This window comes from Papilio polytes, unplaced genomic scaffold, assembly GCF_000836215.1.
Source record: "Papilio polytes unplaced genomic scaffold, Ppol_1.0 DF824269.1, whole genome shotgun sequence".
Classification (NCBI taxonomy): Eukaryota; Metazoa; Arthropoda; class Insecta; order Lepidoptera; family Papilionidae; genus Papilio; species Papilio polytes.
Window position 1 is genome coordinate 492,442 of NW_013524935.1, and position 16,293 is coordinate 508,734.

General features: G+C 37.1%; 1 protein-coding gene across 4 annotated transcripts in view; it reads right to left on the reverse strand.

Annotated features, from left to right (window-relative positions):
• Positions 1-16,293, reverse strand: part of LOC106107682 (max-binding protein MNT-like) — a 33,550-nt gene that overhangs the window by 13,030 nt on the left and 4,227 nt on the right. Inside the window, exons 1-2 of one of the 4 annotated variants that reach the window (XM_013288666.1) lie at positions 12,301-12,398; positions 5,880-6,398 (exon numbers count right to left, since the gene is read on the reverse strand). The exons of 1 other annotated variant lie outside the window; for it this stretch is intronic. In XM_013288666.1, coding sequence (XP_013144120.1) covers positions 5,880-6,267 — 388 coding nt within the window. In that variant the 5' untranslated portion in view covers positions 6,268-6,398; positions 12,301-12,398. Of the gene's footprint in view, positions 1-5,879; positions 6,399-12,245; positions 12,399-16,293 lie in introns of those variants that run through there. 2 more of the 4 variants (XM_013288658.1, XM_013288674.1) reach the window with 2 other exon arrangements.

Consider the following 16,293-nt stretch of genomic DNA (forward strand, 5'->3'; position numbering starts at 1 on the left):
GCCATCTATAATGCCGCGTTGGCATATATAACAAATATAATACTACTAAAAACAATATTGGTCTGTTTCTTATTATCAAAATAGATTTAAGATGCTCCGTTATATTGCAGTATTTTATCTTCGGATTTCCAAGTTAAATGTACTGAGATTGTGCACCCTGGCCTAGTGCTCTCAGCACACGTTGAAAGGCGTGCTGTCTGAGCGTCGTATCAAATAATAATACTTTTTTATACATTTTATTGTGTATTTCTTGCCTAGTAACAATTTCGGTCTAATATAAAAATCAGCATGGTTGCTAGTACAGATTATAGTAAAATTACTACTATTTTTACGAAACACAAATCTATCTGAATAAATCAACCCTCATGGCTTTGTTCACTACAACTGTTAAGGTAACTCTGGCTGGTAATCCCGTTAGGGTTTTATAGCGCCATCAACATGTGATAACTTTATGCTACCCTGATACGATAAATATTGGATGCCTTGTTCATGTCAGGTTAAAACGAGTGAAAAAATGGATCAAGGCTTGTTACCAACCAACACTATTTTAACAATAATCGTGTTTTTTGTGGCAAAAACAGACGAGTTAAAAAATTACTTATTGGAAGTCGGTTAAAAACAGTCACGTGTGCTAAGGAAACCTAAATACTATAAGGTAAATTAAAAAAAATAGATTTAACCAAAGCCACGTGCTGAGATAACGTGAAATACCGGGGGTCAAATGACCCCGCCCAGTCGAAATTTTCTTTTAGATAGCCCCCACCCTTTTCATACACCGACTACACAAAGGGAAAAGGGGAGGGGGGGTTGCGCATGCTCTATACCGAAGGCCAACTCACGTGGCTCAACGATGAATCGAAGCAAAAGAGTTTTTTGACGTCACAACTCACTAGTACCATAACATCATTTAATAAAATTCCAATTTAAACTGAAATTATACGAGATTAAATTATATGCGAGAAACTGCAACCTTCAGTTAAAAATAAAATAATACAAGATAAAAAAAAATTAAAAACGCTTTACAAATGTTACAAAAAGTAGATACTTATTTTTTACTTTGATCTGCTGAAACCTTGGTTCGAAGTCATCATGAGAGTCGCCAATCTTATCTAGCACCAAAAGAGTGGTACTTCTGGCCATCAAGTCGTAAATTGTACACCATCTTTGCACGTTATGAAAAATGTATATTCAAAAAATGCAAGAGCTCAAGGCTATTTTATAGTTTTCTATACTATTATAATAAAGCGTAAACACACACTTCTTTGTTGCCTAAGATATCAGCAATTATAGCATATTTTTGAATAATTCTTTTCTTAATAAAAAACCCTACACTTACGTCACACTTTAGGCTATATATTTTCCCGCCATTAAACTTAGGGGGTAAATATTTTGTATAAAAACCCTAATGTGGGGAAGAGACCATAAGTTGCTGCCAACATTAAGGAAGCAAAATTGCCAAGCTTTGTCATGTCATTTTGACATTGGTAATTGACATTTTGACACATTTAAACAATAAAATAATTTTATCCTGATCAAATTGCACGGGAACAGGTAGTATTTTATTAAAATAAACTGGTTGACACAAAATGCTAATATGTTCTTTATTTATTTCTCGCTTATTACCTTCTTGTTTTAAAAAAGTAAAACCTCTTTGGTAAAACAAGTCTGTCCACCCCAGTCCACCCTTTATAAAGACGGTTTGAAGTTGTCAATAACTTGTCATCACAGAGTGAGTGTTTTGCAAAAATAAAATATTTATAACAGTTGTTTTTAAAAACACAACGAGACTGGATAAAGTAAAGCATTATAAAATAAACATTTTAGATTTGTTTACGTTATTTGAGTAACTAAGCGGTGTTTTGTGACTGTGTGTCAAAAATGTCAGTACCAATGCGATATCAACCTTGCGGAGTAGGCGACGGCCGTCTACACCACGCTTATAGTACGACTACGACAAACTCATTTGGTCCAGTAAGAGGCGTTCTTTTGCAATTATTTCTATTAGAATAAGTGTAATACTTTGGCATATTAAATAACCAACAAAAGACAGCTACAATCTTGTGACACTTCATTGTTAGAAGTTCGCTATTAGGCTAATATAATTTATTGTCTCTTATTCCTATCGGGTCAGATACGTTGTTCGGACTATAAGCGACGGGCAATCGCGACGGCTGTCTACAGCACACATAGACACGCCAATCTTTATTACGATACTATTTTATCTCAACAGATAATAAATGGCTCGACCACGTGTAAGACCACCGCCGATATGACGTCTGCGCTCCTGGTAATGACCTCTTATACAATCGTATTATAAAAATATTTTTTATCTTTGTTTAATAGAGCGAAAGTTGATAAACATATTTATCTCGCTCCGTCCGCATTAGTGATGCCAAAAATAATTGTCATTTTTTTTTTTTTTTTTTTATAAAAAAAAGGGGGCAAACGAGCGGCGTGAACACCAAGGTGGTCAACGACGCCCATGGACATTCGTAACACCAGAGGAACTACAGATGCGTTGCCGGCCTTTGAGGAAATGATAGGCTCGCTTCTTGAAGGACCCTAAGTCGTATTGGTTTGGAAATACCGCCGAGGACAGACCGTTCCACAACGCGGCTGTGCGGGGCAGGAAGTTCCGCGAAAACCGCACGGTTGTGGAATGCCAGTCATTTGCACACAACAGTATTATCTAATAAATTCTTTACATTTACTTAATGACAAATACTCAATGGTCATACACTAATCGTTATTTCGTAAAACGGACATCTGCTTAGATTCAGAGAGGATTTTATTACGATTTTTTTAAATTGCGGACCGCATTAAAAACAATCAGATCAAACATTCGACACGCAGGCCGTGGTCTAACGCCGCCTGACTAACGGTGCCTTGTCACGAACTTATCGCAACGCAAGTACTAAACAATACAGACCTTGAAGGTACACCTAAAAACAAACGTGCTAGGATTGAAGGTAAAGCGAATAATGTTACAAGTATGTTTGGTGTATAGACACCATTCTCTTATGTGCTCCTAATATTAATCTATATCTATACTTCTATACTTTTATAATAAAGCGTAAACACACAATACTTTGTTGCCTAAGATGTCAGCAATTACAGCATATTTTTGAAAATCTTTTTTTAATAAAAAGCCCTACACTTACGTCACGCTTTAGGCTATATATTTTCACGCCATTAAACTTAGGTGGTAAATATTTAGGATAAAAACTCTAATGTGGGAAAGAGACCATAAGTTGCTGCCAACATCAAGAAGCAAGACTGTCTAGGTTTGTCATTGTAATTTTGACATTTGCTATTGATAATTTGACAAATGTAAACAGTAAAATAAAATTTTCACAAATTCATGCGGGTGAAGCCGCATGGGAACAGCTAGTGTCATATATAATATTATCAGGAAACCAAGTAAAGTAGATAGGTTTAAGTTGTCTAGCGATAAAACCAATTAGATCACTTAGAAGTAATATTGTAAGAAATGTGCACTTGTTTTTTCTTTCCCGAAGCATTTTTCATATTCAATTTCTACTTCCGGCTGTTAATGTTTGCTTTTTTATAATGCTATTTAATAGTAGAAGCTATTTGAATCCTGCTTTTGTCATCTTTCTAAGTTAGGTCTCAAACTAGGTCGTCTATCATAAATGCAGTCGTTATAGGAAATCTTGTTTCTGCTCTTCCGTCGAGACGTTTCACAAACAACTTCATTCCTCGAGGTCATGTATACATTTCCGTTGTATATTTCAATTTAAGGGTGTGTTTACATTGCCTTTTATTATCCTAAAAATGTGACACTTATAGAAATACTAGCTTTAGAAAAAAACAAAAGTGAATAGCCTATGTGTTCCTTCAGACTATCCTCTACATCTATGCGAAATTTCATTAAAATCCGTTCAGCCGTTTAGGCTACAAACTCTAACAAACATCCATCCATACATCTAAACTTTCACATTTATGGTATTATCTTTGAAAATAGAATCAGGCGTCGGTTTAATTTTTAAAGATTTTGCCTTCCTAGATCCTATTTTTTGTCGTTAGTTATTTTTTGACCGGATTCCCAAAAGAAGGTACTCAATTCATCTGTGTTTTTTTTTCATAAAGCATTTTATCAACAACTGTTTCGGCTAAAATCTTAACTAATATTAAACTCGGTAATTAAACCCGACATTCGTACAACGTTGCTTTTAATCCAATAAATATGGCCGTTGTTACGTAACTTGTCAATGCAAAATTACTACACACTACTAGTAAGTCGCCTAGTTTATGAGATTACCGCTGTTTTGTTGTACAGGTCAAGGCAGGGCCGGAATCGCAAATATGAAATCGACCAATGTTAGTGACAATTGTAAAGAAAATCTAATACGGAAGTTACGTAATTGAGAAATTTAAGAGATTACGTTTTACTTGATGTATCTTTTTGTGTAATTCAAAGATGTTTTCTGTCAGTCTTTTGTGGGAGAAGTTAATAGTTGTACCTAGTCATACTTCATACTAATATTATAAATGCGAAAATGGATGGATGTTTGTAAGAGATTGTAGCATAAACTGCTGGACAGATCTCGATGAAATTCGGCATAAATGTAGAGGATAGTCTGGAAGAACACGTAGGCTACTTACTTTTGTTTTTTTTTGTTGTCTATGTAACGATTGGACCGGTATTAAAAATTCTTTCATCATTACAAAGGTAATTTATCTGTGTGTACCATAGGCTATATTCTATATTATTTTAAATTTCTTGCGGGCGGAGTCGCGGACGAAAGCTAGTAACTTATATTTCGATAAATTGTTACTAAATCTAGTAGAGTAAAATTGTTTTCAGAATTTTACTAAACCTGTCACGTCTATACACTACATGTTATCCTGTCACCATGATAAGTCGACTGCCACTTAGGTCATGGTTGTATTATACAGGATGTTATGTTTCACTCGATGTCCTAGTAATTGTTTTTTTTTTATCATACTGTGATCGAACTGGGCGTGTCCTGGGTACTAGGCGTGCAGACATTGACCTTCAGGAGAGGTACACCTTGACGCAAGCGTTGTCGGTTAAGACGGAACAAAAGTGCAATAATTATTAATAAACTAGCTTTCGCCCGCGACTCCGTCCGCATGAAATTAAAAACAACAAAAGTGAGTAGCCTATATATTCTTCCAGACTTTCCTCTACGTTTATGCCAAATTTCATCAAGATCCGTTTAACCGTTTAGGCTACAAACTCTAACAAACATCTATCCATCCATCTATATAAACTTTCGCATTTATAATATTATTAAGAAGATATAACTACAGATGTATATTTGGTATCTACTAAGGAATAAGTATTCATGTTAAAAAGACAAAGTAATTGATGTTCCGCGTACCTCAAATCTTATAATTTCATCTTGTAGCGCAAATAGAATCAATAAGACAAATTGAAGAAAATTACTATACAAACGAGATCCTTTATGCCCACGCACCGGAAGCCAAATAATACAAATTATCTCGGAAACAGGAAAAATAATATGTAAAAGGTAGAAATGGTGCTCTAAACCCTGTAGCACATAGTGAAAGCGGATATAATAACTGCTATTGAATACTGCTGGAACAAAACTCCATAAAAATATAGCTTTAACTTCGCTTAAGAAACAGTTTGTCTATGTGCTACAGACCTAATACTTATCTCCTCATGTTGCTACGGTAACTACGTACGTGGGCTATCGAAGTCTGTCATATTATTGATTCGTTATATCAAGGTTTTTATCAAGTAAACAACCCGAACGGAGACTTACAAAGGTTAAGCATTAAGCAGAACAAAATTATCCTAATACGAAAAAAAAAACAATATTGTTTTATAGAACAATTTCCAGAAAAATCTTAGTACTAAAACTCACCTAGGTACTCTTTGATCCATTTCTTTTTAGGAGGAGGCCTAGCGACTATATCATCCTTAGATTCCTTAACAGGACTTTTTTCGCTTTTCACCGGGGAAGGCCTATCGGTCTCAGGTACCCGGACAACAGGAGCCGCGGGCGATGCCACCTGCTGCGGGTACCCATAACCCTGGGGTTGGTACGGCTTGTAAGTCTTGAGCGTTATCGGTATCGGCTCAACGATACTTCCGAATTCTGTCTCCCTGGTATTAATAGCGATTGTATGCAATGTGTCCGCATAGAAAGGCTTCCGGGGTGTTCCCATCGTGAAATATTCCGACTCTGCACCACTTCCTCGATATCTGGCAGTGACCAAATTCCCTTTAGTGGCTTCCATGAGTATACCCATTCTATGGTACGACTTCACAAACAACTTCCCTCATAATTCCTCACAACGAAATACGTCTTAGTCATGTTTGCACAGTTCTTAATATAATCACTTATCAAACGTTTATTTATACACAATCACTCATTCCGTTCCTGGAATTACAAATTTTACACAATAAGCGGGTGCGTTTGCGATGGAAACGTTTAGCGACGTAAGAGTTGTTGGGAAATCGGATGAAATGTGAAATTGGGAGACCAAACGGGCGCATTGCGTACGGATTCATTGACGTATTTCTATAACTAAGTTCGTAATTGAATTTGGTAACTCCATATTTCTTGTAAATAATGTACTCCATTTGCGTAATATTCGTGGTTATAATAACATTTTATGTCCAAACCTTGTTTTGTTCTAGTGTGATACAAAGAAATTAAAAACATATATAGACTAGGCATAGTTGACATTTTACTGAGATCCTCAAACCCGTTAATTGCATTTAAATTAGCCTATAGGTATTTAAATAACATATTTAAATATTTACATTTTATTTTATTATCCTGTTTAGTTTATTCTATACCAAAAAATGGTATTATAATTTTGTACAATGTTTTATTATATGTCAATATACGGTAACGATGTGACACTAAACTTGAAAAATAATATAGTACCTTTCGGAGAAGGTACCGGTTAAAAAATGTTGTTCACTATGCCGTGTCTGTACATTTTTAAATGTCTTTGGATACAATCCGTGTGTTTACAAGATTGTACAACAAATCTCTGCAACATTTGTAAGTTACTAATTGTGCATATATTACAAAACTATTTGACATCAATGAATCAGTTTTCCCGCAGTTAAAATGCGAAAATATTCGCGAAAGAGTGAGCATAATCCAAGGAGGACAGAAGATTGTGTGCGAAGGCCGGCGACACCGGTAGCAGCGCTACAACGCAGCGAGCAACAAGTGCGGAGAGGGGACGAATGCCATGCACGACGTTGGCAACACTGACACGTGCATTTTCCCCCCAACCCTTCCCGCCCCAAGCTACTGTTAAACCTAATGCCTCATGATGCCTTAGTACTTACGATTAAACTGCTACACAACCATCAAAGAACATGATACCTACAATGATGTTTGGTTAACAGTGTTAGAGCCCGCTTTAACATCTTCGCACGCATGGGTCGGCTTGCTCGGTGCAACCACGACCACACAGAAGACAGACGTCAAGTGTGAGCAATCACGCGTTTCGTCTATTGTGTGTGGTGTCGGAAGCCCAACTGTAGTCCCTTTTCCTTCCCACTCTTTTTCTTATAAGAGGATGGAAAGGGAAGGTGGATTTGACGGTGCAAGAGACGCATAGGAAGGTGAAATGTCTTCTTTATGTGGCGTATCCTCCTCCGTTTTTTTGTTTGCAACCATATGATATAAAAAAAAATCAATAATAAAATGGATTTCATGAGTTCTTTTTATAGTGAACGTATATTGTGCGACGCTAACTTTAGCCGTCATTGTGACGCACCAGGGCTGAATGAGAGCCAAGATCAACTTCATAGAGGCGTTTAAATAACGAGAAAAAAAATCGAATACTAAACAGGTGTAGGTCGACGAGTTCGGACGGAACGTTATCGTGCTCGCTTGTTTGAATATTAGATTGTACACGTGCTGGGTCCAGTGCACCAAACAATAGCGTACCAGTACATCGTACAATGTGAAACACTTCTCGCTTGGGAACATTCTAGAAAGCGTTTAGTACGCAACGTCCACTGCAGTTACAAATACTAGTTATACTTTGAAAGGCATGAAATCCTCCTATTAATTCCTATTTAGTCGAGTTTCTGTACTTTCTGTATCAAAAGTGATCCAACTATCTAAATTCTGTATTACTTGGGGTCTAATATTACTTCTTACTATCTTACTAATATCATAAATGCTACAGTTTAGATGCATGGATGTTTGTTAGAGAAATTTGGCATAGACGTAGAGGATACTCTGGAAGAACACATAGACTACACACTTCTTTTAATTCCACGCGGACGGAGTCGCGGGCGAAAACTAGTAAAGTAAACAATGAAATATCATTACTGTGTTCGCCACATATAAAGAGGACAAAGTTATTGAGGATTTTAAGAAAGGATTTTTTATTTTTCCCCTACAAGCAGAAAAAATCAAAGGGCTGTACCAGGAAAACATAGGGTACATAGTTAGGGTTCAATCATAACGAACGGAGACATGGAGGCGCGTTCGGTGAAACGTAAACGCGTTACGTAAACGACAAGACGAGTGCGGGTGATGAGGGGTAGCTACTAGGGGGGAGGGGTAGGGGCGCACGTGTACCGCTCGCTATATTTTTATATCTACTATTATGTAATTCACGTAATAGATACCGTGACCATTATGTAGCCTTCACTACAAGATATAAAATCGATAGATTTGTCACCTAGACTTTTTTATTCTAGCCAAAATGTAAAGTTCATAATATGGATTCGAGCACAATGAACTTTGCTAAACCAAAATTTAAGTCACATTTGGGCGAATTAGATCTTCGTATAATAATTTCACTAAACTATCTATTGTTAGAAAATTGATATTGATTTTAAAGACTGATTGCTAAATTAAAAAAAAATTGTGGTAGTGAAACGTGGAGAATTAAAAAAAAAGAAGACATATTTAAATTTAGAAAACAATAAAGTTTAATAAAAGAGAAAAATCGTAGTTAAATATTAACATCTTATGACGACGTCTTTGCATTATAATTTTATATTTTAATATTACTTTGGAAAACTAGAATTTGCAAAATGTTACGCCATCTTGAATTCTAAGCAAAAACTGCTTACTATTTCAATAAATATTTGGCTCATATATTTAGTATGCGTTCTTATAAAATTTCAATATAGGAACATTATAATTCCTTTATGAAATAATTAACGCCGGCGTCCAGAAACACGCTGTTTATTAATAGTTCCTAAACATTAGTAATAATAAAATATAGCCTATGTTACTCACAGATAAATTACCTTTCTGATGGTGAAAGAATTTTTAAAATCGTCCTAGTAGTTTTCCTATACAAAGTTTTCCTCGTAATAATATAAGTATAGATTATCAATTTATCTACAAACATCGTCGATAAGTCCTCAAACTATATTATTGACCGTTAGTATTAGTGATTCTCAAAGTCCAAAACCACTTGGGGTCTATAAAACCTCTGCGGGGTGCAAAATGGCGGAAAAAAGATTTACAATTCAAGAAGAAATGTACCAGCAATTCACTAAAACCGGTCAAATTTTGAATCAACAGAGCAAAATGTTTCAAATCTCTGATTTAAACAATTTTTATGTAGTCTTGGTATCTGGAGTGCGTTGTCAGTAATCATTTTGCAGACACAACAGTTTTGAGACGGACAACTGTAAGTAGAACGGCACATAACTGACAATACATTGCACAATATCGCATCAGTATTGCGCAAGTCTTATTTGTCAGGAATTAACGGATCCTCTAAGTTAGGGTAATTTAATATGGAAAAAGGTAAAAGTACTCTAACAATTACTAGAAGACAATTAAGTCCAGGTGTTGTGAACTTGTACGTAAAAGTATAAAAAAAATAATTCACAATGATGACTGCGTTATCTATCTATAAATATTATAAAGAGGAAAGATTTGTATTTTTGTATGTATTCGACTCACGTAAAAACTACTGTGCAGATTCTAAAAAATCTTTCAAATCTGTAAGGTAATTTATCTTTAAGTGACATAGGCTATAGTTTTTTTTTTTTTTTATTTAACGCGGGCGAAGTCGAGAGCAACAGCTAGTACTAATATAAAGAGGAAAAATTTGTATTTTTAGATTTTTGTATGTATTGAAATAACTCAAAAACTACTGGGCCGAATTCGAAAATTCTTGCACCATTAAAAAGCTACGTTATCAGTGTGTAACATAGGCTACATTTTAACTGTATTTTGTAATTTCATGCGCACAATTTCGCTAGCAAGATAGTCCTCATAAAATGAGTTTTCCAAAGATTTAAAACAATGAATAAATAAATTTTCAATAAATACAGTCGACAATAAGTGGTGGACAATAACTATGCATTTTAATGATTTTGAGAGCATTTAAAATGTTTAATTTAATGAAAATTTGACGTTTGATAGACGCGTTTCGCGGAATTCATTACTGCGCAAAAATTATCGTTATACCTTATTAGCTTTCGCCCGCGACTCCGACCGCGTGGAATAAAAAAAAAACAGAAGCGAGCAGCCTATATGTTCTTCCCGAATATCCTCTACATCTATACAAAATTTCATCTAAATCCGTTCAGCCGTTTAGGCTACAAACTAACAAACATCCATCCATCTAAACTTTCGCATTTATAATATTAGTATGAAAGTATGATATTACAAAATTAAAAATATAAACGAGCTGTTGCTCGCGACTTGGTCCGCGTGAAATAAAAATAGCTTATGTTACTGCAAACGTAGCTTTTTAATGGTAAAGGAATTTTTAACATCGGAACAGTAGTTTTTGAGTTGTTTCCATACATAAAAAAATATAAATCTCTTTATAATATTATGTTGTAAATTAACAATATAGACGTATTATTAAACTTTTTGTGCATTATATTATTAGTTACATAGTCGTTATTTGCTAAGTTAACAAATTATGCGTTATTTTAGGTTAGTTCTGCATACACATACATTTGTGTAGCTACAATTATTTTGTCCTACATTTTTGATTTAAAATTAATTATTTTAAAGGTAGAAACTTTTTTATAAATTACATTATTACTAACATATTTTTTATAATAATCATGTCTATTATACATTTTTAAACGCTTACGTAGTTTTTACGATATTTCTCTATAAATGTAGGTATTACGTAAGAACAAAAGCCTAACCTAACCTAACCTAAATAGGATTCTTTTTGGTATATCACAAGTAAAATACTTGTATTATATAATCCATCAAAAAATAATATTGAGAAATAAATAACACAAAATAATTATTACATACTAGTTGTCGCCTATGACTTCATACGAGCATAATTAAAAACAGTAAGAAGCCTAAGTGTTCTTCTAGGCTATGTCCCGCATCTGTCCCAAATTTCATCGAGATCTGTTCAGCTTAGGCTAGCTAATCTATCCAAAAAATTCGCATTTATAACATTAATGAGATTAAAAAATAAATTAAACAGAATAAAACTGGTTTAAACTGGTTTCGATAGACAAAGACATAATTACGATAAAATCATTAGAACCTTGAACAATGTGGACAAACAATTTGGAATAAGTAGATTTAGTTAATTTCAGATATAGGAAGTAAATATTTTGTTGTTAGTTGATAAGTTTTACTACACATGTTTTTATGAGTCAAATCATTTAAGGCGATTAAAATACCTCGATTATTACCAATCAAGAATATAAAAATAAATAACAAGGAAAACCGTATCAAAAGAAAATTGACGAAAAAAAAACTATAAACAAAACTCATGATCTTTGTTATAAGAATTACGCAACCCGCAGTAATGAGGCGGTCTGCTAATTGCGAAATCGTTTTATTTGCAATGTGTCGCCAATCGTTACGACTTTTCTATACTGACAATTACATATCTTAATAGTGTCATTCAGGATGAGGTTATCTATTGCGATATATGTACGATTGCTTCGTAATAAAGAATTACTAAAGAGTACAGATATGTTTAGGTCTGGGGAATGTGCACCGCTGGATATGTAAAAATTTTATTCGCGTCCGCTGGTGCAAAAGTCCAGACGAGGGGGCAGGGCGGCGTGTCTGCAGGCGGGGCGGGGGTGCAGGGCGCGCGGGGGCGGGAGAGGGCCGCAGACAGTTGCTAATTGTCGGCTGCAGCGCGGCGCGCACGTGGGGCGCGGCGCGGCGCAGGTGCCGCCGACCTCGCGGTATCTCGTCTCGCCGTCCGAGGTCGCGATGATAACGCACGCTATTTCGGACCGCGGCCGGCACCGGCACTAAACCGCACCGCCGTCGCAAACGCACCCGACAACTGCGGCACACGAACAACACCCGACCGCGCCGCACGTCTCGCACGTACCGAGCGATGGCAAAGAGGCCGAGGCAACAGGAGCTCGACCGGCGCCGACGCACTCCGCTCGACGACTGAACCGAGCGCTCCGTTCTCCGTCTCGGAGGGCGGAGGAAGCGGGAGGCGCGCGACCTCCGGAACCCCCCTACGCCTCGGCCCGCGCCAGTGAAACCGACGGACGGACGAAATCGCAAGGCGAAGCGCGCGGGTGTCGGGGTGGCGGCGTGTGGCGCGGGGCGCGGCGGGATGGGGCGGGGGGTCGCGCACACGCGGCCGAGCGCAACGCTCGCCGCTGCACCGTGCGCCTCAGCGCTTTACATAACGCTGCACGGATCGGCCGCTCGCGAAACGAGGTCGCAGCGGCGCGCCGCTGTACGGCCGCACGCCGGCAGAATGCTAACAGCGGTGGCGGCTGATGAAACAGCGGCACGAGCACGGTGACGTGTCCGAGGAGTTAGTTAGTCGGTCGCCCGGCGGAGTCAGTGAACCTCGACGCCGGCGAATAAGGTGAATGGAACATTGCAACCGAATCGAACGGTGCGGACGTAGGAGGCAACCGCGACGCACCACTCCTTGTGTTATTCGCGACGCCGTTTAGCTTTCTAATAGAGTGTGGCTAAGTGCGCCTGACCTCCACTATGTTTTCGACGCACAATAGTTTTTTATTGTAAAAAACACTCCAAGATCTTTCCCACAACTCGCCACAAGCACAGACCGTGCGATACAAAAACTAGGCCATTGCAAAGGTTGCATTTAAAAACAGCTGATAACAACACATTTCGCTTTACTTATTAAAGATCATTGAGTGGCTGAAGTGAAATTTAATCCAACACATCACGAAACACGAAGTAATAGTCAATAGTTTGATTTCTCTGTTGCGTGTGTGTGCGTGTGACAGAGTGCGCGCCCACGCAGCCCGGCGGCGGCGCGGCGGCCGGCAACAGTGGCTCGGCGGGCACGTGTTATCTACGTACAACTACAATTCATAACATTTGCATCGTGGTAGATACGTTGACCAGAGCCCTTAAAATTATACAACTCAAAGAGGAATAGCATGAAAGAACACATCTACGCATATCGAACATTTAAAGGCCTACATAATGTAGGATGCGATTAACGACATCAACTTAATTATTACGTACCCTAAACAAAATTGCTGCTTTTTAGAAAGTTAACATTAATATAATTAGATTGAAGCCAAAAGTTGTATCATAAAACATGTAATTTAGGATTACAATTTCTACATTGTGACTATTTCCCAGTCACTAAATGGAAGAGGGGGGCGAGCGTATTAGGTGAACGGCTAACAGGAACACATAAGTATAGTGGGTGCCGCCGCCGGCGACAGAGGGTGGCGGGTGAGAGTGCGACGGTGCGGGGTGTAGGGGGGAGGGGGCGACGCATGCGTGCGGCGGCTGACCTTGGCGCGGTGCAGCGTGCAGCGCGGCCGCCGGACACCTCCCCCACCTCATGCGCCCCGGGTAACCACACCTGCCGGTTTAGCAGGTTGCGATGCGGCTGCGACCTAGCGTCATGCCTAGATTCTATTTCTGAAACGGCCACATACCTAAAATCAGTTATCCTGCGCCTCAAACTAGTTTCACAAAATTTTATAATACAACTTCAAACGCTTATTAAAATTTAATTTCCAGTCTGATAGATGTAAAGTACGGAGAAAATTGACAATGAAATAATTGGACCCTAGAACCGAAGGCTACAGGAGGTTCCCCTGTCACCAATACCGACCAGACATGTATTTTCAACACACAAACCTAGCAAACTTGTGCATACTTCAAAATTATTTCACATTTTAAAGTTTCATTTACCGTCACAAGTAGTCTAAACAACAAGCAATAGTAATAACAAAATAATAAATTCCATTGACCCTATAATACTTCGAGGAAGCAAATGACACATTATTATTTAAAATAGTTTACTCATATTTGCTATTTCGTTAAAATCTTTTGAACTTTATGTACCCTTTTGGTAGTATTCAATTTATTCTAAGAATGTAAAAGTGGCAAAGGTCAACAGTCTCATGCGTGTGTAATATGAAATCATTTAAATATCAATAAGTCTTTATGTTATTGAAATGAGCGAACAATTATTACAAGCGCAACACTCAAAATTACATCTATCCTACTCCTTCTCAATACAATTTCAGATTATTCTTTCTCTTTCAGAATCACTAGTCTACCGTATTTTTTACAAATGGCGTCGACGATTTTGAATACTTTTCATTTTTTATTCTAATTATGTCTGTGCTGTTTTAGATTTGGTATTTTTAAATATTGCTATATAAATCGTTAAATCTCTATCTAGACGTGGTAAAAAGTATACTAAGATATGTTTAACTGCTTACTTACTGTTTGGTTGCCAGAAGTTATATCTTAAGAATGAAGTGGAGATTTGTTAAAGCACATATAAAGAAAATAATGAAATTGAATGGATGACTGCAAAAGACAGACGAAATAAAAATTATGTGAAGGATATGCTTAAAATTGGAGTAAATTCAGATTTGACATCTGATAGAGATGAGAAGAGAAATGAAGATGACGACTTCATCATCAGCCTTTATCTGCCTTTCCCAATACCTTCCACAGAATGCGATATGATTGAATCTATTATAGTTAAATACGTTAACGGGTAAATACAGTTCTGACCTTCTTTAAGATAACTATGTTTGCCAATCTGACTAATAACTGTAGAAAATCCACGTGTATTAACATCACACGTTGTAAAAGCTATTACGTAAAAAAAAAAAAATATAAAGTAAACTACAAGGTAACTACGATTTGTAGCGAAGAATACGTACACCGCAAGGAAAAGGATAGAATATTTTGTGTACTGTTTTTTATCGATATGGTATATAGCTCCCAAATGAAACATTTTTTTATTGCAAATTTGCTAGCTTTATTAGGGTAACGACACTGCTTAAAACGCAGGTCAATTGTCAAAGTCTATTATTAAGAACGGTTTATTTATAGACACGCTACAAAAGCAAATGATAATATATCGTTTCAGTTTCGACGCTAAGGCGCAAACGTTCATTACTTTACTACAGAACTTCTGTGATTATTTTAGACTTTAATCTCATGAGGTCTTCGCTTCTTTACATCTATACTAGCTGTTCGCGTGCGGCTTCATCCGCATAAAATTATAAATTTATTGAATGCATTTGTCAAATACTCAATTGCAAATGTCAAAATACCAATTACCTTATGGCCATCTTGCTTCCTTGATGTTGCCACCAACTTATGGTCTCTTTCCCACATTAGGGTTTTTATCCAAAATATTTACCCCCTAAGTTTAATGGCGTGAAAATATATAGCCTAAAGCGTGACGTAAGTGTAGGGCTTTTTATTAAAGAAAGAATCTTTCAAAAACATGCTGTAATTGCTGAGATCCTACGTAACTAAGTATAGATTACGAATTTTGATTCTATACTGGTTCTAGAAGTACAAAGAAACAATCGAAACGAACATAACAATGTAGATACAAAAATAATAGTCGTTATTCGTTCAATAGATTTGGCTTCAATGTCACGAGTTTGTCTTAGAAGCTAGACCTTACTACGTCATCTGTCATGTGATTTATAATCCACACAATCAGTATAATATAATTACTCTAAAATTAACAAAAGGGTAAAGAATAAATGAACAGAAGAAATTATAGACAGACAAGTTAACAGAAGCAGTAAGTCTAAGTCAAACTAAATCAACAGAAAACAGCGTCTTTCTCTGGTTTCACCATATTTCGTTATCAAACTTAAAAGCGACTTAACAGAAAATTCCAGTCACCAAGACGAGAATGCTTTAAGGATATACCAGGGGCTCATAAATTGCAAGTACAAAGCTAAGCACATGTTCGCAACCGAGAGAGATGTCCAATAAAGTTCTTAGGGCAATATACCGTTGGGTGTATAAAAAGCATTGCGTATGACTTGCGAGCGACTGAGGCGGTGTTATCGTGTTTACATGACACTTATCAGCCGCCATACTG